The sequence below is a fragment of the Suncus etruscus genome, chromosome 11 (genome assembly GCF_024139225.1).
Source record: "Suncus etruscus isolate mSunEtr1 chromosome 11, mSunEtr1.pri.cur, whole genome shotgun sequence".
NCBI classification, from domain to species: domain Eukaryota; kingdom Metazoa; phylum Chordata; class Mammalia; order Eulipotyphla; family Soricidae; genus Suncus; species Suncus etruscus.
The window spans coordinates 18,307,115-18,329,432 of record NC_064858.1 but is presented as its reverse complement, the minus strand read 5'-3'; the positions used below and the strand labels follow the sequence as shown (position 1 = coordinate 18,329,432).

General features: G+C 46.1%; 1 protein-coding gene across 1 annotated transcript in view; it reads right to left on the bottom strand.

The window, feature by feature from the left end:
- The window catches only part of PKP2 (plakophilin 2), a 50,459-nt gene extending 36,144 nt beyond the window's left edge, over positions 1–14,315 (bottom strand). The window contains exon 1 of the mRNA XM_049783885.1: positions 14,070–14,315. Within this exon, the coding sequence (XP_049639842.1) occupies positions 14,070–14,292 (223 nt within the window). The 5' untranslated portion in view covers positions 14,293–14,315. The remainder of the gene's footprint in view (positions 1–14,069) is intronic.
- Between the last annotated feature and the right edge of the window lie 8,003 nt (positions 14,316–22,318).

Sequence of the window (22,318 nt, the reverse complement as noted above, 5' to 3'; positions counted from 1 at the left end):
CCTGGGGTCTGAGAAGTCAAAAAACACCCCTGGAAAGGCTAGGAATGTAGGCTGAAGAGATAACAGCAGAAAGGCCCAGGAATGCCTGGGAGAGGCTGGGACCTGGTGTTTCTCTGGTGTGGAGTGTGGAGCGAGGCCAGGGGGAAAGGTAGGAACAAACTGTTTCCTGCTCCTCTAGCTGCCTTCATGGTCTGACACAGAGAATCCAGCCCCGACACTGCCTGACCACGGAGCTATGCTTGTCATGTGGACAAGGGTACAGACAAGGATGTGGAGTGAAGGTGTGGGTGAGGGTGTGGATATGGCTATAAATGTGTATAAGGCTGTAGATTTAGGTGTGGGTGAGGGCATGGATGACAGTGAGAGTGAAGTCGAAAGATATGGGTGAGGGTGTGGTTGAGGTGAGAGTGAGGGGAAGGAATAGGGGAAGGTGTTAGTGTAGGTGTGGGTGTTGGTGAGGGTATGGACTTGGGTGAGAGGGAGGGGGTAGGTATGGGTAGCAAGTGTACTGGTATTGATGTCAGTGTGGGCGTGGATATGGGTATAGGGGCAGATGATGGCATAGGTGTGGGTGAGAGTGAGGATTTAGGCATGAGTCTATGTCAGAACTGAGTCCTGTGGAATTCCTGTATGCCTCCCTGGAGTGAGCTGCAGAGCCTTATTTGGTAGTCTGTCCAAGGACATTTGGTGGTGCAGGGCCAGGGTGTGAGCAGTGGCTTCTGCTCACATGTCGCAGGATGACTGTTTGGAATACAATTGCTTTTCAGGAATAAAATGATAACCAATTTCAGCTGATTACATGCAGAATTTAAGTTTCAAAATAAAAGCAATGTTGTCCACCCAACCCATGTCCCAAGAAATAGAGGCATTGTGGTCTCAGGACCTTCTTCATGGCTCAAAATCATTATTTTGTCCCTTAGACCAGGACACCCCTGTGAACTGCATATGACCGTGCATTTCTTCACCTTTTTATAGCTCACTGTGACAAATACAAGTACATTTTTCTCTCTCTCTCAATGCCCTACAAAGACATTTTAGTTCTCGTCACTCAGCCACAGCACAATACACAGACATCTCCAGAATGCAAAGGTCACAGTAAGAAAGTAACACAGAACCCCCACCATGCTTAATGAATGAAGACAATAGTCCTAAAGAGCCAATCAGTAATAACCAATCAGTAATAACTCTATAACCCCTCAGATAAAGACTTTAGAGAATAAATGTTGAGACTGTCCAAGGAACTCAAAGAAAGAATGGAACAGTCAATAAAACATGAGGAGATGAGAGCAGAAATGAGGAAACTATAAGCAGAAATGACAGAACTAAAGAATTTGGTAGGTAAAATGAAAAACTCACAGCTGCAGAGTAATAGTAGACAAAATTCAGTGAGCTCCAAGATGAGATATAGAAAACTTCCAGACAACAGCAATAAATTGGGGGGAAGCCTCAAAATAAAAAACAGCTGACAAAAGAACATTGGGATGAATTCAAGGAAGCAGCAAAAGAATCATCAGAGTCTGGCCCAGAGGGCCAGGAAGAAAACCCTTATGAAGAAGCAACAATCAGAGATAACATTGCTGAGAAGGTTTTAGAACCAGAGAGTGCATGTACTCACATCCTGGAGTCTCAAAGGGTACCAGCTAAAAAAGATATTAAAATTAAAAGATTCTACCTATCTATGTATCTCCCTTCCTCTTCCCTCCCTCCCTCTTTTCCTCCCTTCCTCCCTCTTTCCTTCCCTCCCTTCCTTCCTTTTGTCCTTCCTTCCATTTTTCCTTTCTTTCTTCCTTTTTTGTTTTTTGTTTTTGTTTTTGTTTTTGGGCCATACCCGGCGGTGCTCAGGGGTTACTCCTGGCCGTCTGCTCAGAAATAGCTCCTGGCAGGCACGGGGGACCATATGGGACACCGGGATTCGAACCAACCACCTTTGGTCCTGGATGGGCTGCTTGCAAGGCAAATGCCGCTGTGCTATCTCTCTGGGCCCTCTTCCTTCCTTTTAACCTTCTTTGCAAAAAAAAAAAAAAAAAAAGAAAGAAAATTAAAAGATTCCAAGACACATCCTAATCAGAATGACAAAAAACAAAGATAGAAATACAATACTGAAAGGAACAAGATCAAAGAAGAAAATTATGTACAAAGGAGTATCCTTAAGAGCTGCAGCATATTTAGTAAACAAAACCCTCTAAGTCCGAATATAGTAGTGGTATACAGTGAAAACGCTCAAAGAAAGAATGCCACATCAAAAATACATTATCTAGCCAAACCATCACTAAGAGTTGAAGGAACAATACTCTGCTTCACAGGTAAACAATAATTTAGGAACTTCATAAATTCAAAACCATCTTTACAAGAACTAAGGGGACCACTTTGAGACAAGTGGGGCCACTTTGAATCCCACAAACACATCAAACTCCTGCAGAAATATGGCCAAAAAAATCCCCCCTTCAGGACAATATTCTCAACTGGCCAAATACATCAATTAAGAGACACAGAGTGGCAGGATGAATTAGAAAAGCGAGCTCAATATTCTGCTACTTGCAAAAAAATACTTACGAATAATCAGAACAAACACATACTTAAAAATAAATGTTGGAAGACAATTCTTCAAGCAAACAACTCCCTAAAAAATGCCAGGGTGGTCATTCTAGTATCAGACAACATAGACTTCAGGCTCAACATATTTGTAAAAGACAGCAAGGGTCATTTCTTATATCAGTAATGACCAAGGGACATGTATCTCAGGAAGAAATCACATTCCTAAAAGTAAATGCATCTAATGAGGGGCCAGAAAAATGCTTAAAACAACGAATAGACTTGAAGAAAGATGTCAATACCAACACAACAGTAGAGACTTCAACATTGTTCAATCACCTATCCATAGATCAACTAGAGATCAACAAGAAAATATTTGTTTGGAAGGAAAAAATAAAAGAGAGGGGTTTTATATATGTATGTATGTATGTATGTATGTATGTATGTATGTGTATATATATATATATATGCTTACATATTACACAGATTTTCTCAAAATTAGAATCCACATGGGCTGGAGCAATAGTACAGCAGATAAGACATTTGATTTGCAAATGTGGCTGACCCTGGTTTGATTTCTAGCATCTCCAGAATCCCATATGTTCTCCATAGCCTGGGAAGTGATTCCTAAGTCCAGAGTCAAAGGTAACTCCTGAGCATAGCTGATTGTGAACTCCTAAAATAGAATATATATTCTTTTCTAATTCACACAGGACATTCTCCAAGATAGACCACATGCTGGTACACAAAATATATATCCACAAAGTCAGGAGGACAGAAACCATACCAACTATCTTCTCAGACTATGATTCACCGAAGATAGAAGTTAATCACTAACAGAAATGGAGAAACAATTCAAACAACTAAAAATTAAATAGCTCATTACTGAATAACCAGTGGGTTACAGAGGAAATCAAAAGGCTCAGAAACAGAGAATGAGGACAGAACTAATAGGACACAGCAAAAGTAGTATTGAGAGGAAAGTTGGAGTTATGAACATAGTCATAGCTATGTTCATTAGAAATGAAGAAAGGGTCCATATAAATAACTTGACGACACAACTTAAGAAACTAGAAAATTACCAATAAAAGGAGCTCAAAGCAAGCAATAGGAAGATTATAATAAAATTTAGAGCAGCAATTAATGAACTAGAACACCCCCAAATCCAAAAGATCAATAAAACCAAGAGCTAGTTCTCTAAGAAAACATAAACAGGATCAAGAAACCACTAACAAGACTCAAAGAAAGAAGAAACCTATTAAGCCAAGTGGAAGATAAAGGGGGAATATCAAAACAAATACCTCAGAAAGAATCATCATACAACTGTGAATGAGATTCCTTATGCCATAAAACAAGAGAACCTAGAAGAAGTGAATAAATTTGTGGACTACTATAGCTTCCCAAGACTGTCCCAAGAAGATCTGGAATACCTGAATAGACATACCACGTCTACAAAACAAACAAACAAACAAACAAACAAACAAAAAACCGCCCAGGCTCAGATGGATTCATTAGTGAGTTCTTTTCAACCTTTAAAGAAGCCCTGGAGTGATAGTACAGCGGGTAGGGCACTTGACTTGTACCTGGCTGACCCAGATTTACTCTCACATCCCATATAGTCTCCTGAACACTACCAGGAGTAATTCCTGGGTGCAGAGGTAGAAGTAAGTCCTGAGCACCACTGGTTTTGGCCCAAAATCCAAAAAGAAAGGAAGAAATGAAGGAATGAGGAAGGAAGGAAGGAAGGAAGGAAGGAAGGAAGGAAGGAAGGAAGGAAGGAAGGAAGGAAGGAAGGAAGGAAAGAAAGAAGGAAAGAAAGAAAGAGAGAGAGAAAGAGAGAGGAAAGAAAGAAAGAAAGAAAGAAAGAAAGAAAGAAAGAAAGAAAGAAAGAAAGAAAGAAAGAAAGAAAGAAAGAAAGAAAGAAAGAAAGAAAGGGGGCCCGGAGAGATAGCACAGCGGTGTTTGCCTTGCAAGCAGCTGATCCAGAACCAAAGGTGGTTGGTTCGAATCCCGGTGTCCCATATGGTCCCCCGTGTCTGCCAGGAGCTATTTCTGAGCAGGCAGCCAGGAGAAACCCCTGAGCAATGCCGGGTGTGACCCAAAAACCAAAAAAATAAAAAGAAAGAAAGAAAGAAAGAAAGAAAGAAAGAAAGAAAGAAAGGAAGGAAGGAAGGAAGGAAGGAAGGAAGGAAGGAAGGAAGGAAGGAAGGAAGGAAGGAAGGAAGGAAGGAAGGAAGGAAGGAAGAAGGAAAGAAAGGAAGGAAGGAAGGAAGGAAGGAAGAAGGAAAGAAGAAAGTAAAAAGAAAGCAAAAGAAAGAAAGATAAAGAAAAAAGAAAGAAAGAAAGAAAGAGAGAAAGAAAGAAAGAAAGAAAGAAAGAAAGAAAGAAAGAAAGAAAGAAAGAAAGAAAGAAAGAAAGAAAGAAAGAAAGAAAGAAAGAATGAATGAATTACAGGCTGATATTCCTGATGAACACAGATACAAAGACCCTCAACAAAATACTAGCAAACAGAATCCAACAACTCATCAAAAAGATCATACATCATGACCAAATTGCTTTCATCCCAGGGATGTAAGGATGGTTGAACATATGCAAATCAATCAATGTAAGATACCACATCAACAAAAGAAAAAAAATCATATGATCATATAAATAGATTCAGAGAAAGCATTTGACAAGGTTCAGCACCCATTCATGACAAAAACACTTTAACAAGATGAAAATTGAAGGAACTTTCCTCAATATAGTCAAAGACATTTACCATAAAGCCCACAGAAAATATTATACTCAATGAGGAAAAGCTAAAGCTTTCCTTCTAAGATCAGGCACAAGACAAACTTGCTCACAATCACCATTTCTATTCAATATAATACTGGAAGTAGTTGCTATAGAACTTGGGAAAGAAAACGATAATAAAGGGCATCCAGATAGAAAATGAAAAAGTCAAGCTCTCATTATTTATAGATGATATTATGTTTAGAAAATTTTATAAACTCTACTGAAAAAGCTTCTAGAAACAATAAATTTGTATGGCAAAGTGACAGGCTACAAAATTAATATGAAAAAAATTCATGTTTTTTTGTATGCAAATAATGAAAGAGAAGAGAGATATTAAAAAAAACAGTCTAATTCACAATTGTACCTCAGAAAATCAAGTATCTAAAAATTAGCTTAACTGGGGTCGGAGAGATAGCATTAGTATCTAAAAATTAGCTTAACTGGGGTCGGAGAGATAGCATGGAGGTAAGGCGTTTGCCTTTCATGCAGGAGGTCATCGGTTCGAATCCCGGCGCCCCATATGGTCCCCTGTGCCTGCCAGGAGCAATTTCTGAGCCTGGAGCCAGGAATAACCCCTGAGCACTGCCAGGTGTGACCCAAAAACCAAAAAAAAAAAAAAAAAAAAAAAAAAAAAAAAAAAAAAATTAGCTTAACTAAAGAGATGAAACAACTATACAAAGAAAAGTACATAAAAGTACTACTTTAAGAAATAAAAGAAGATAAAAGGAAATGGATATACACTGCCAATTCATCGATTGGGAGGATTGATATTATCAAAATAGTAATACTCCTCAAAGCATTTACATATTCAAGGCAAGGTCTATAAAGATACCTGTGACTTTTTTTTTGGGGGGGTGGTCACACCCGGCATCACTCAGGGGCTACTCCTAGCTCTATGCTCAGAAATAACCCCTGGCAGGCTCGGGGGACCATATGGGATGCCAGGATTCGAACCACCATCCTTCTGCTTGCAAGGCAAACGCCCTACCACTGTGCTATCTCTCTGGCCCTACCTGTGACATTTTTCAAAGAAACAGATGAGTCACTCCTGAGATTCATATGGAACAATTAACACCACCACTTCCCCTAACTCCCCATGTAATTAAAGCAATTCTTGGAAACAGATGGGATGCAGCACTTTCCTCAACTTAAAACTATATTCCAGGGGCTGGAGCGGTGGCGCAGTGGCAGGGCATTTGCATTGCACATGAATGACCTAGGATGGGCCGCGGTTCGATCCCCTGGCATCTCATGTGGTCCCCCCAAGCCAGAAGTGATTTTTGAGCACATAGCCAGGAGTAACCCCTGAACATCACCAGGTGTGGCCCAAATACCAAAAACCAAAACTAAACCAAAACAAAAACCCATCCTCCAAAGTGGTAGTGATGAAAACAGCATTGCACTGGTATAAGGACAGACCCTTAGGTATATGGTCAGTTAATCTTCGACAAAGGAGTAAATATAAATAATGTGAAGTGGAGCAAAGAAAGTCTCTTCAATAAGTGGTGGGAAAACTAGTTGACTACATGGGGGAAAAAAAAGAACTCAGAGCTTTTTTTTAACACCATGCACAAAAGTCTTATGAAAATGAATTAAAGACTTTCCATAATAAATATAAATCACGGAACTTAGTGGGAGGCTACCAGTACTTGTTATTTGTAGCCAACAGAAAGCACTTATTTATTTTCCAGTTATTTCCCTTGTTTAAAATATCATAAAATGGGGCCGGAGAGATAGCATGGAGGTAAGGCATTTGCCTTGCATGCAGAAGGATGGTGGTTCCATCCAACATCCCATATAGTCCCCTGTGCCTTCCAGGAACGATTTCTGAGTATAGAGCCAGGAGTAATCCCTGAGCGCTGCCGGTGTGATAAGTTGCTAAATCAAAATTGTGGTACGTATTTGAACCACTGTTCAATATTATTTCATGCATTACTTAAGAAGCATTTATAGTATCAGATTTATTGTCTTAAATGTTATTAACTCTATTACAAACTAAACTTTTCTTCACGCGAAGAAGCTTCTGCACCTCAAAGGAAACAATGACCAGAATACAAAGACAGCCTATGGGATGGGAGAAATTGTTTTCTCAACACTCATCTGATAAGAGGTTAATATCAAAGACATGTAGGGCACTGGTAGCATTTTATAAGGAAAAAAAAATCCAACCATGTCCTACAGTTACAGTTACTGCCATATCTGTGCATCGGCCCGATCCATAAAATCATTTTATTTTTGAAAGAGATGTAAACCAAGCTTTGAAAAATCAAGGGTACATCAGCTTCACAGCTAAAAATTGTAGGTCTGTGGAGTCGAAGTCGATGAGTCAAAGTTGGAGAAATTTTGGGTCCTTGGAGTTGGAGTCACAAAAATATGTGAAGACTTGGAGTCAGAATCGAATCATTTGTCTACTGGCTCCACAGCCCTGCTAACTACCGACTCTGCAGCCCTGGAAAATTGGGGTATTCTCGGAAGAAAGGGTTGGTAAGTCCCTGCCCTGTTGAAGCCTCAGCAGTTGGCATCCACAACCCATAATCGCTATGCCAATGACCCAAATTCATTGATCTCTGAAGAGGCCTAACTGACCAGAACTCTAGGGTGTGCCTGTATTTTGGCTGAGATTTCCAGGACTTTGTGGAAGTTAGTATAGACACTTTCACCCAGCCTTTTAGTACTTCTGGGAACCCCGGCAGTCATCACCATACCCTACATCTGTTGCCATATCGGTCACAGAACTTAGAGTTCTTTAGACCATATGGCTGCATATGCAACTGTGCAAACACATCCATATTTTTCAATATTGACACCCCAGTGGGAACACACCAAATAAGATGTCAAAGTAGCATAAAAGTCACAAACAAAACCAATAACAGAATGATCAATCAACTAGAAACAAACATCTTAGTAAACCTTCAGACAATGACTTAATGACCACACTATGAGATGTAATAATTTTCACAAAATTTCTTTTGCTGAAGTTTTTTGGGATAACTTTATTACCACTTAGTTGTAAACAAGCAATATAAAATAAGTCATTTCATATCTACCAAAGGGCAGACTTAGGGATGGGTGGGGAATCTGGGGACAATGGTAAAGGGAATTTTACACTAGTGGTGGGCTTGGTGTTGGAACATGGAATGGCAAAAACAAATGTATTATTATGACAGCCAAGTAAACCGCCATATTTAAATAAAGAAATAAAAGAATTCCAACACCATCAAAAAATGGAGAGAAGAGATAACCAGAAACTTCCTTAAAGAAGAAATGTACAAATGGCCAAAAGGCACGGGGAAAAGAAAATGCTTCGCATCATGAATCAACAGGGAGATGCAAATCAAAGCAACGAGATATCATCTCATTGTACTTGTGCAGATGCAGGGAAAAAGGGATTCTCAATCACTGCTGGTGAGAGTATCAAGTGGTCCCACCTTTCTTGAAAACAATATGGACATTCCTAAAAAAAAAAAGAATATAGGAATTGATTGGGTTTCAGTTATAAAAAGAACACCAATCCTTCACCAGTGCAACCTTCCCACCACCAGTGCCCCATCTCCCTCTTACCCCACCCCCTGCCAGTATTCGAGACAGGCATTCTATTTCTCTCACTCACTACATTGTCATGATAGTTGTCAGTGTGGTTGTTTCTCTAACTGAACTCACCACTCTTTGTGATAAGCTTCACACCATGGGCTGGTCCTTCCAGCCCTCATCTCTATTGCCTCTGGGCATTATTACAATGATGTCTTTTATTTTTCTTAAATTCCACAAATAAGTGAGACTATTCTGTGTCTATCTCTCTCCCTCTGACTTATTTCACTCAACATAATAGTTTGCATGTCCATCTATACATAGGAAAATTTAATGACTTCATTTTTCCTAACAGCTGCATAGTATTCCATTGTGTATATGTATCACAATTTCTTTGCCACTTTTTGTTGTTGGGCATCTGAGTTTTTTCCAGATTCTTGCTATTGTAAATAATGCTACAATGAATATAGGTGTGCAGAAGGCATTTTTGTATTCCTAGGACATATCCCTGGTGAAGAGGGTGTTTTTGTTTTTGTTTTTTTATAACTGAAACCCAACTACAAACATGTTTGTCATCATGGTGCTTAAATAAAGATATTATAAAATAAAAAAAATCTAGGAATTGAGCTTCCATTTGACTCAGCAACTCTACCTGTTGGACTATATCACAGGAACAAAAACAAGAATGGAGGTAAGACATTTACACCCCTATGTTCCTTACAGTACTACCCACAATAGCCCAAATCCGAAAACAACCCAAGTGTCCAAGAATAGATAACTAGATAAAGAAACATATAAACAAGGAAATATTACTCAGCCATAAGAAAAGATAAAGTCATTTCAATTTGCTGCCACACGGAGGGACCTGAAGAATAAGTATCATACTGAGTGAAGTTAATCAGAGAGAGAGAAGACACAGAATCATGTCTCTCATATGCGGGATATAAAGAAATATAATGGTGGAATGATGAATACCCAAAGACAATGGAAACAAAAAACACAATGGGATTTGGATCCTATCTGGAGTGATAGCACAGTGGTAGGCCTTGTATGCGGCCAACCCAGATGAACCCAGGTTCAATCCCCAGCATCCCATATGGTCCCTGAACCTGTCAGGAGCAATTTCTGAGCAAAACCAGGAGTAACACTTGAACACCACTAAGTGTAACCTTCCCCCTGCCAAAAAAAAAAACCCCAAACCATAAGGACTAGTTTTTAGTAGAAACCATGCCGCTTGAGGGTACTGGGGAGGACAGGAAGGGAGCAATGTTTATGTTGAAGGGAAGAGTTCAATAGGGAGGAAGAGGAGATGTGGAAAGGAGGAGGTACAGTATTATATATAAAACCCTGTCAACAACAGTACTGTAAACCACAGAGCAAAAACATGTGTGTGTGTGTGTGTGTGTGTGTGTGTGTGTGTGTGTGTAACTTAAGCATCTCTCTAGATACAGACTGATGACTGATGGGCATTGGTAGAGGGAAGGAGGCAATGGTAAAGGGATTGGTGTTGAAGCAATCTGCCTGAAACCCAATCAGAAATAACTTTGCAATTTCATGGTGAGTTAAAAAGAAAAGAAGAGAAAGCAAACAATGTTAATTTGATGTGAGGGTGAAGATGGTTGGCCTCCTGAGAGGACCTATGAGGAAACTGCCAACGCTGATAAGCAGAGCAGCACTGAGGAAACAAGGCACAGTGACAGCATGTACCTCCAGTGAGAGTGGCCCTGTCCCGTGACAGGGACCAGGGCAAAGGGCACAGATAACAGCTGCCAGAGCAGGCCTAGGCCTGTTGACAGCTCAGTTAGACACTCCACAGAGTGAGGCTCAGAGGTGCCTCCCCCCTCATCGGCGGCAGAGGAGGGTCTTTTGTGATGGCTATTGTGTCAACATTCTTTTCCCTTTGACTGTCATCAGAGATTTTCTTAAGGCACGGGGTGCACACACGCAGAGATATACACACATGCACACACTTTATTCTCCCTGCAATCCATAAACTCCCCATGTACCTGTACGTGGCGGCCTACCTGGGACAGACTACACTGGCATTCTGTCCCCCAGCCCCTCCACTAGTCCACAGAACCACACCTCCCTACATCCTACCTACTTTGAGAATGACTTAGTGCCCCAATCACTGCATTCCTGACATTCCTTTCAGATAGACTCATGCTCCTCTTGGGCTTTGGACACTGTCTAACACCTCCACACAAAATGGCCTTTTCACACTCTGTGCCCTTCTCACTCAGAACATTCTCCTCTCTCACTATGGAGGGTCAAACAGGTGGGCCCAGGACACTGTGGAAGTGAATGGCATATTTCCAGGGAAGCTACACTTTTGATTAGGATTTCCTTCTGTGTGTTTTGAGATTTTTATGGGTAACAATTTTAAATCAGATTTCTGTAGTGGTACTGGGGAAGCTGTGTCAGAGTGTCAGACACACAGGAGGCTTTCGATGCAGTGGCATGAACGGAGGCTCCAATGAGCCTTCTCTGATGCCTCGGTAAAGGGATGTTTGCAAGTTTCTACAACTCTGAGCGAGGCATTATCACTCCTAGGCCCCAGACTGACAGCGCAGTTTAAATGAACAACTCAAGTCAGAGTGATTTACAAAGCAAATCTCCCACCAATACTCAAACATCAGGGAGGTGTGTGTGTGTGTGTGTGTGTGTGTGTGTGTGTGTGTGTGTAATGCTAGGCAGAACATTTATCAGCCCTGAGCCCCATTTATCTACACCAACCGCAGATTATCTGCTGCCTCTCCGGCACAGATATGCCAACAATTCAAGAGCCATTGAACAGGCGAAGACACCAGCATCCCCCCTATACATATGCATAAACACACACTAAGACACTTGTGACACATTCACAAATTCATACATAGACTCACGCACACAACATACATGCATAGCTGCACATGCACGCACCTATATCAGCAGCGCAGGACTTTCTGGAACTCTCCCAACAAATGCTTGTCTGTTTTGGTGTCAGGTCTTCCCTGACCTGTTTCACTGAACTTAAATTAAACAGCCAATTCCAGCTGCCCTGGGAACGCTTCCAGGTGGGGAACGAGACCACCCTTGAAGTTGAGAGTCTGGGGAACTGCAATTTGAAAGCAGCGGTGGTGAGCTGCCTGATCTATGCTACATGCACTTTTTTTTTTTTTGGTTTTTGGGCCACACCCGGCGGTGCTCAGGGGTTACTCCTGGCTGTCTGCTCAGAAATAGCTCCTGGCAAGCACGGGGGACCATATGGGACACCGGGATTCGAACCAACCACCTTTGGTCCTGGATCGGCTGCTTGCAAGGCAAACACCGCTGTGCTATCTCTCCAGGCCTGCTACATGCACTTTTATGTGGGCAGCTGGTGCATCAGAATATTTCATATTTTTCTCACCTGAGGAGCCCTTTGTACCACCACCCTGAAACACCCCCCGCCCCAATCTTCTTCTGCCTCTCCCTGAGACCTTGGGACTGTCAGAGACCCTGATTTGTGCATAAAGCCAACTCACCACGCACACTCTGAGCAGCCAGCTCTCTCCTGGCCTTTTCCGACACATCCTCCTGCATACCCAAATACCTTGCTCTGAAGCCAGCCAGACCCAGGTTTGGTTCTGCACCTGTGTAGGGCTGTGGGAGAGACATGCACGGCCCAGGCCACTGCAGGCTTTTACACAACGCCTGGGGGAAGGCAGATCAAGTGAGGGCTTGAGACGAAGCCCCAAAAGGTAGCATGTTGTGCCCCACCTGATAGGCACTCAGATAGGGAGTTTCCGTGCCAAGAGCCGGCTCCTCCTCACATGCTCGGCTTGTAGATCTCAGAGGAGAGAGAGAAGACCTAGAGAACCTGCTGTCCTGGGGGGAGGCAGTGAGTTTATATGGAGGTCAAGGTTGGACCCAGCTGCCCTCAGCTGCTTCAAGGATGGAACAGGTGAAGTCATTTCAGGATCAGGGCAGGTGAAGCACCCCTGTCTACTCTCTCTCTGAAGAGCCTGATTCTTTTTTTTGTTTTTTGGTTTTTGGGTCACACCCGGCAGCGCTCAGGGGTTACTCGTGGCTCTACGCTCAGAAATCGCTCCTGGCAGGCTTGGGGGACCATATGGGATGCCAGGATTCGAACCACCATCCTTCTGCATGCAAGGCAAACACCCTACCTCCATGCTATCTCTCCAGCCCCGCCTCTGATTCTTTTAAAGGTGAACAGGAGAAAGCCCATTGAGCTGAGTTCCTGGCACACCTGACAGCACATGGGTAATGGGGACAAGCTGGTAGGGCCCTTGGCATGTGGGTAATGATGACAGAGCCAGGCACATTCCAAAGCAAGTGGATAATGGTAACAGAGCCTGGCCAGGCCTTGGAGTCCTTCTCTGCAAACAGTGGATGCCCCCAAGAGCTGCAAGAGCCCAGCTCTGGTACTGTTGGGCCCACTATGACCTTCAACCTGAACCCCTACGTGACCCCTGTCTAGGCTAGGGTGTTTCCCAGTTACTTCCAGACAGCATGGGACAAAGCTGTATCGTGCTGGTACTGGGCATCAGGAATCTGTTTGCTCTTTTTGGAGGACCCTGTGCACTTCCCAGAGACACACCTCACCAGGACAATGAGAGCTGCCCTCAGTCGCCTGCCTGCAAGAAGCAGACACTCACTCGGTGGCTATGGCGATGGTCTTCTGACAGGGGAGAAAATGAGAGGCCGGGCCGCACTCCCCTGCCAGGGACTTGCAATTACTTTAGTGCACCGCCTTCTACTTTCTGGGGCTCAGCTCCAGCACCTTTAATTTGAGGGGGGCCGGGGTGGGGCGCGGCGCCGGGCTCAGATCCAGGCCCCCTTCCCCCCACCGCACCCCACTCCACCCCGCCCCAGCCCGGCTCGCTCTTACTTCCCGGACCAACCGCCCCGTAGCTGGGGCTGGGGCTGGGACGCCCCAAGGCAGCTAGCTAGCTGGCAAAATGCCACCGTCCCGCGCGGGTGCCCGGGGGCGCCGGGCCTTCGGGTTTCGTTTCAGAACCGGACAGTCCAGGGAGAAGAAAGCAACAACAAAAGCGAGGGGCGCGGATCCCCGAAGTCGGGCGTGCAAGCACCCGGAGTCCAGGTGGGGTCTCGCGTGCAGGGCACCTGGGCGGGCCAGCTGGGCACCTGGGCGCGCAGGTGCGCGCTGCAGCAGAGCCCGGGCACCCCGGGGATCCCCCCCCCGCCCCAGCCGGTTCGACCTTGCAACAGGTGCGGGGCTCACTCACCGCCGCCCCCGAAGCTGCGGCCGCGCCGGGCCAGCGTCTGCTGCACCTGCTCCTGCACCCGCAAGGTCTTGGCCGCCTGGCCGCCGCGCCCGCTGCTGCCCGCGAGCTTCAGCTTGGTGTCGGACGGCAGCGCCAGGCTGGAGCTGTCCAGCTGCCCCAGGATCTGCTGGCCCAGGACGGTGCGGATGTAGCCGCACTCGCCGGGAGACAGGGGCGCCGCCATGGAGGGGCCGGACGGGGCGAGCGAGCCGCGGAACCGCCTGCGCCCGGGGCCAGCCGCAGCCGTGGGACCTGCGGCCGGAGCGAGCCACACGCACTCGCACACCGGCCGGGGGAGAGGAGTCGGGGCGCTGCGCCAGCCCCGCCCCGGGCACGCCCCCGCCGAGGTGAGCGGCCGCGCGGTCCCCGCCCCGGGATCTGGCCACGCCCACCAGCAACGAGAGGCTCGATCTGGCCACGCCCCCAGGAGCGACAAATTAGGCATGCCCACGCCCCCAGGAGCCAGAGATTAGGCATGGTCACGCCCCCAGAAGCGAGAGATTAGGCCTGGCCACGCCCCCAGAAGGGAGAGGTTCGGCCTGGCCACGCCCCCAGAAAAAAGAAAGTCGGCCTGGCCACGCCCCTGAAGCGAGAGATTACGCCTGGCAACGCCCCCAGAAGCGCGAGGTTCGGCTTGGCCACGGCCCTGAAGCCAAAAGTTCATCCTGGTCACGCCCCAGAAGCGAGAGATTAGGCCTGGCCACGCCCCCAGGAGCAAGAGGTTCGGCCTGGCCACGCCCTCAGAAGCGAGAGTGAATTTGACCTGGCCACGCCCCCAGAACCCTCTCAGGTTCGGCCTGGCCATGCCTCAGAAGCGAGAGGTTCAAACGGCTTGGCCACGCCCCTAGAAACGAAAGATCCGCCTGGCCACGCCCCCCAGAAGCGAGAGGGAGTTCCGCCTGGCCACGCCCCCAGAAACGAAAGATTCGGCCTGGCCACGCCTCCTCGGTGCAAGTAGCCTCGCTGGCCCCGCCCACCTCCGGCCGGGTTCGCCTCTCGGGGAGGGGGCGCCTGCACCGCCCTCCACCCTGCTCAAACTAGCTCCGCCCTGCACCAAACCCTGCCACGGAGCTGCGAGTGAGTGGTCCGTGCCGCCGCCCAGTCTCCCCCGCCCCCTAGTTCTGCCCCCGCAGCCCCGCCTCCTTTTCGCTCTGGCCCCGCCCACCACCTCCAAGTCCCCGCCCACCGCCCCACCCCCGGCTGCTGGCGGCGATCCCAGGTCGCGTCCTCTGGGAGGGGAGGGGAGGGGCGGTTCCCTCGGGTTCTCACCCTCGGCCGGAAACGGCTCCCGCCGCGCCCACGCCAGCCTGTGAGACGCACCTGTGCGCAGGTGCGCGGGGCGTGGCCGGGGGCGTGGCCAGGGTGGGGGGGCGGCCCTTCCCCTCACCAGGTGGCTGCTGCCCGCTCGCCCGACCGCGGCGCTTCCCCGACCCGCCTGCTAGGGGTGTATCTGCCCTGGGCAAACGGGGTGCGGGGTCTGGCCGGAAGGATGGCCTGTGGGCGTTTCCCTTTCCAGCCGCAGAGCGGGTGTCCTTTTGCACCGATGCAGTCCCGCGAGCGTACGTGCCTCTTGATTGCGGGCTTTTGCTTTTTTAGTTTTTAGTTTTATTTTTGCAAACATACAATTTGTTCCCGGGTGCTAAGAGAGGCCCAACCCAGGGCTCTGAAGTCTTGGGCTCTGCGCACCCCGGTCCCCCACCCGGTGCCTTTGCTGTTGCTCCGAAATTGCAGACTGGACTGAACTGAGCGTCCCCCCGGCTGGTGCAGAGGGGGAGCAGTCCCCCCTTGAGTTGAGATGAATGGGAGGGAAGGCCACGCACCCCTAAATGGAGCTGCCCGCCGTGGGGGCTCCTTCACCTCTACTCACTGCGGCTGATCTGGGGGTGATCTGCGGCTCGGCTGGTCCCCCACCTTCATGCTCCCATAGCCCTGCCCCAGGTCTCCACCTCCAGCTCTGCCTCCCTTACAAACTTCCAGATAAAAGATTTAGGCCGGGCTCCCTCATTTCCTCAGCCCTGTGGAAATACTCTGGGGGGTGACTCTGGTGAGGAACTGCAGGCAAACGCTCCTACTCGGCTCTGGACTGTCTGAGGAAATGATCCTTGCATTTGAGAACTCAGGGACAAACTGGGAAACATCCCACCTCTGGCCCGAGATTCAGCTGCATTGCAGATGTGCCCGAGGGATGTCAGGCGCCAGCCCTCGTCCCTTCTCTTCCTGCCTCTGGACACTGCAACCCTTCGCCTCCTTGGAGCTGCTTTTGTGCTCCACAGATATCTGAGCTCTGTCCGCCCTGATCTTGCCATCTGCAAGTGTGAGGTGATGGTCGCAGCCTGTGGGACTCCAGTGCTGACATTCCTGTGGCCCAATGCTGTGGGGAGGGTGGCCTGGGAGCACCATGCCCCGAAAATGGGAGCAGAGGGGCACCTGCAAAGCTCACTTAACTCTGTGTTGCAGGGTGCGTGCTCTTCATAGCTCTCACATATGCTCACACAGAAGTCACATGCACACTCATCCACAACCACGTGTATACTCGCTCAAGTTCACATGCAGAAATATTCACACATGCTCAGATGCACAGTCCATGCGGACTCATGTGCTCACACAGTCAGACACATACTCATGGTCACACAAATGCACATTCAGATTTGTGCACTAACTTATGTAGTCACACATCTCATACAGATGTTCATGGCCATGCTTCACAAAGCCACACATGTGCTCGCTCAGTCACATGCGCACACAGGTTCACGTAATGACATACATGCTCCCACGTATGCTCACAGTCAGTCTCAAAAGCACACAACACACAAACACATTGTCTCATAACTCCCCTCTGCAGCCCCTGTGGCTCTCTACTGTGGCCACACGGTCTCGTGACTGCTCTTTCCCTCAGGCCAGTGTGAGTGCAGAGCTCAGGACACATAACAGAGCACACTGTTGTAGGCTGAAGGAATGAATGATGATGCATCGGATCTGTCTGTTCTCTGGCATGGCCTGAGCACCCACAGTAGCTGCAAGCCATTCAGGCTTTCCAACTTCTTTTTCATAAGTAGCACAGATACAGCTATATCTAAGTCCTACCAACCAGCCTTGTGGTCCTCTCTTCGGAATAAGAACAAACTGAACACATACGGCCTCCCTTCTGAATCATTGCTCCATGGATCATTCAGGAATAGTTGGGGAAGGGACTCATGAACAGCCGTGGCTGATGATGGCAGGCGTGGGCTGACTCTGGCACCAAGTACTCAGCCAAACCTCCGCACTTCTCTGCCAGCCGCAAGCGGGCCCAGTGCGCTGTGTTCTGTTTCCTGGGAAAGCTGCCGACCCACTTTCCTCCCCAGCACAAGACCAGCTATGCTAAGGAAGCACTTAGCCAGGAGCAAAGCTTGTGCAGAAGCATTGAAGACCCCCTCTGTGTGGATGCCCTATATCTGCTGCTTTGTTTCATGCACCTTCAGGGCTCAGCTCTTCCCTGCTCCAGCAACTCCCCACACCCCAAGAAAAACATTCAACAGCAAAGTTTTTGCATGAGTGTAGTCCGAAATGCGGAACCTTCTCTGCTTTCCTTCCCACAGAATTTGCTAGAAGGAAAGAGTGGTTGAGTGGCGCCGAGTTAACAGGTGCCTGAAATGTAGACATAGGTCAGCCCCAGTGCAGAACTTGAGCCCCTTTTCTTGGTCCCAGGCCCTGATGTCCACTTTAACTTTGGAGAAAAGCTTCCTTTCAACGTAACTTCCATTCCGGTCTGAAATGTTCAGAGTTCTAGAAGACTAAATACCATGCAGATTCAATTCATTCATACATTTCATTTAATGTTTAAAGAACATTAACCATGAACGGGCAGCAGGACTGTGATTCATGTAAAATTTTAACGCTAGTACATTTGCACCAGCCTTCTCTCCCGGGAAACATATTGCTGTTACTATTTGTCGACTATTCATAGCATTGCTTTTTTTAAAAAAAAAAGTTTATTTTTTTTTCCTGAATGTGTGCAAAGGCCAGGCAGAGATTTAGAATAATTCTTTCCTTTAAAGGGTGTTTCTAGGACCCTGAGGATGTTGGGTGGGTGGGACTGGGACCACACCTCTCCATTAGATCCTCTTCCTAAACATTCCTCTGAAGGAATGATGCCATAAATGTGCAAGACTGAAGTTTGGCAGAGAAGTTTCTGGCTTCTCTGTTCTGCAGAACTGGTGCCGGAGGTCACAGGACAGGTGAGGTTTGAGGTCAAAGTCATAGCTTCACCTTATCCCCTGCCTCAGGAGACTTCAGTAAGAGTGAGTGAGGGGCTACTGTGGTGCAGACAGATGAGCAAGCCTGGCAGAGAGGAGGCCAGCTGGGTAGGCACAGAGGGGCCTGTAGGCAGGCACTGGGCTCCTTCACAGTGGGGTCACAAGGAAAGCTTTGGGTTCATGTTAGGGATGGAGTTGGGTTTGGGTGCTCAGCAGGTGCTTTTCAATGTTCTAAGACTGGCCAGAGGAAGCAGAGGCACATGGCTTGCCTTCCCTTGAAAGTCATTGAGCTTATGACCCTGTCCACCACCACCTGGACATTTAAAGTGAAAGTGAAGACTTCGCCAGAGACATTTGCTGCCATTGAGTTGGGACCCATAGAGCCTGCTCTGTGCTTCAAGGGCAGGTGGTAATGTTGGCACAGGGTTGTAACACTTACTGCATTAGCACTGGAGGAGAGATTCAGAGGGATCATCAGGAGGGAGAACAGAGAGTCCATGTGCTCAGTTGACAGATGGTCCTTATATGCCTGAGTGAGAACTCAATTTTCATATTTCTCTCTTTAAAATAAAATCAATAAATTCTTTAATTGAATCACCATGAAATACACAATTATAAAGATGTTCATGATTGAGTTTCAGTCATACAATGTTCAAAACCTATCCCTTCACCAGGACACATTTTCTACCACCAAATGCCCCCATATCTTTCCCATCCTCCTTGCTGCCCTCTCCCCTGCCTGTCTCTATGGCACGCACTACCCCTTACCCATTTTAGACATTATGGTGTGCAATGTTGTTACTGAAGGGATATTATGCATATCACTTTACCACATTTCAACTACATATGATTTGCCACTTGTTAATTTTTCCTCTAGGGGCTAGATGATAGAACAATGTGGAAGGCATTTGCCTTGTATGGTTGGTCCAGGTTTCATCCTTCTACGCTTATGGTCCCCTGAGCCTGCTAGATGTGATCTCTGAGCACAACTGGGTTGGACTTAAAGGAAACAGAAAATCACTCTCTATCCTCATTGCTGTGAGAATAAAATGAATAGTAAAACAATAACAAACTGGACACCCACAGTGTGAGAACCCAGTGACTTGACAACAACAAATATGCCTACTGTGGCCTTAGAAGGACACGTGCTCCCAGGGCAGTGCTCCCCATTCCAGTCCTATATACAGGACAGCCTTTTCTTTCCTGAGGTGCCTGCCCACATTTTCCACAGAGCAACACACAGTCAGGCAAAGGGTCCCTGGAGGCCCCCAGAAAAGCCAACCTTGGCAGACCTTCCAAACCGGTGGTTTTGGGGGGCTGCAAGAAACAGGGGTCCTGTGAAATCACCCCATGCTTCATATTTTCATCTCTGAGAGAGCTGGTCTGAAGCAGGGTTGAAGTGAATTAATAAACCAAACCAGTCAGGAGAAAATCATGAAGTTGGGCTTGCCTCTCACTTCCTGGTCTCTCTTCGTGTGCCCAAGCCCAAAATACTAGTAAAAATTCAACCTGGAGGGAGAAGGTCAAGTGAGATCCAGGTGAACTCTTACAAGTCAAAGGGCTTGGTGAGAAGAAAGAGGAAGTTGGGGAAATGCCTTTGTTTGAGTAAAAGCAGGGTGTAAACTGACTATTCATACTTTTCTGTTAAAAAAAACTTGAATCACTGTGATTTTTTTTTTTTTTTTTTGGTTTTTGGGTCTCACCCGGCAGTGTTCAGGGGTTACTCCTGGCTCCATGCTCAGAAATTGCTCCTGGCAAGCACGGGGAACCATATGGAACGCCAGGATTTGAACTGATGACCTTCTGCATGAAAGGCAAACGCCTTACCTCCATGCTATCTCTCCAGCCTCCTGTTAAAAAAAAATTGAAAAGGGCTACAAAAGTTTTGTTCTTTTGTTTTCCCCAAGAGGTGGGAACCTTAAAGTGACTGTCAATTTGCATAGGCACAATTAAAGTTGGAGAAATAAAAAATCCTTTAGCAGTAAGTCAGGTGGTGAGAAAATTTTCTAATTTCTAGGAATTACTTTCTGGTGAGGGTAGACTTGGCTGTAAAAAGGATCATAGGTTGGATTGTACATACATCATTCTCAAAATGAAGCAGTTTTTCAGAACTTCCTGCACCTGGGTTATCTTAAAACAAACTAACAAATAAACAACTTTGTTTTAGGTTAATCTCATGACCCTATTTGCATCAGTCACTATATAGCTGGTTAAATTTTGTTGTAGCTGTATGGATCTTATTGTTTTATGACTATGGCAAACAGCACATTTTGTATCCAACTTTAGTGCTTTAATATTAGTTTGCACAATTCTGGGGAAATGCATAATGTTGTTAGAATTTTAGAAGTTCTCAGCTATCCTAGTGAATGTTTCGCAATTGCTATAATGTTTTATGTGTATTATTAGGTAGCATCTTATTCTCAACTTAAATCTGCAAAAATGTTCTGTCTTTTTCCACAAAAGTAAATGGAAAAGGAACCTGGATACTATAGACTCTTATTACAGTGCTCATTATAAGAATGTTTAGTAGGGGCCAGAGAGATAGCATGGAGGTAGGTTGTTTGCCTTGCATGCAAAAGGATGGTAATCCGAATCCCGGCATCCCATGTGGTCCCTCGAGCCTGCCAGGAGTGATTTCTGAGTGCAGAGCCAGGAGTAACCCCTGAGTATGCCAAGTGTGACCCAAAAAAACAAAAACCAAACAAACAAAAAAGAATGTTTAGCAACTTATTTTCAAATTTTATATATTTATATACCTGCAGAAGGATTTATGTTTATGTTCAGAGAAGTCTATGAAAAAACTTTGTCATATGGAAAAGGATGATTGTTTTGAAAATAATGTATACAATTTAAACTTTGATGCTTTGAGTTCTGATCTGAGGTTTCAGTCTCTGGGAGAGGAAAGTAGAAGAAAAGTTTTGTAACTTCTCTCTCTCTCTTTTTTTTGTTTCAAACAGAAAAAGTGGAAATGTAAGATAAGGTAAACTTAGCTAAACCCCTAAACAATGTTGTTCTCCTGACTTCCTCTTCCCAGTAACCTCTTTGATATCTAAAAGCCTACTTGGATTGTAGGACCTTCCCCCACCCTGGTGGATTAGTTTTGGAGAATAAAGAGAGAGCAGTTCTGGCTTGGGACTTGGCAGAGAGAAAACACGACAGAGAGAGACCATGAAGTAAAAAGCAGACTAATCCAATGGATCTTTTCCTCACTGACTTGGTATTATTTCTACACCACTACCTTGCTTTATCAGACTCGTCTGCATAAGGGGTTAGAAACATGGTGTCGTAGGTTGATCTCCTCACTCATGGATATTTTTTTTTTTTTTTTTTTTTGGTTTTTGGGCCACACCCGTTTGACGCTCAGGGGTTACTCCTGGCTATGTGCTCAGAAATCGCCCCTGGCTTGGGGGGACCATATGGGACACCGGGGGATCGAACCGCGGTCCGTTCCTTGGTAGCGCTTACAAGGCAGACACCTTATCTCCAGCGCCACCTTCCCGGCCCACTCATGGATATTTTTACTTTACACCAAAACAATCAGCTTTTTCCATATCCTTGTCTTATAAATAACACAATTTTTTTAGACTTCTCTGAACTTAAACATTAAAACCTTTCTGCAGAGATACTTAATTTGAAAACAAGTTCTTAAGAATTCTCACATCGGGCCGGGCGGTGGCGCTAAAGGTAAGGTGCCTGCCTTGCCTGCGCTAACCTTGGACGGACCGCGGTTCGATCCCCCGGTGTCCCATATGGTCCCCCAAGCCAGGAGCAACTTCTGAGCACATAGCCAGGAGTAACCCCTGAGCGTCACAGGGTGTGGCCCAAAAACCAAAAAAAAAAAAAAAAAAAAAAAAAAAAAAAAAAAAAAGAATTCTCACATCAAGCACTGTAACACAAGTCTAAAGCATCCAAATTTCTTTTACATAAACTTCTCTAAACAAGATCTTAAGAATATTTCTGCATATTTATAAATAA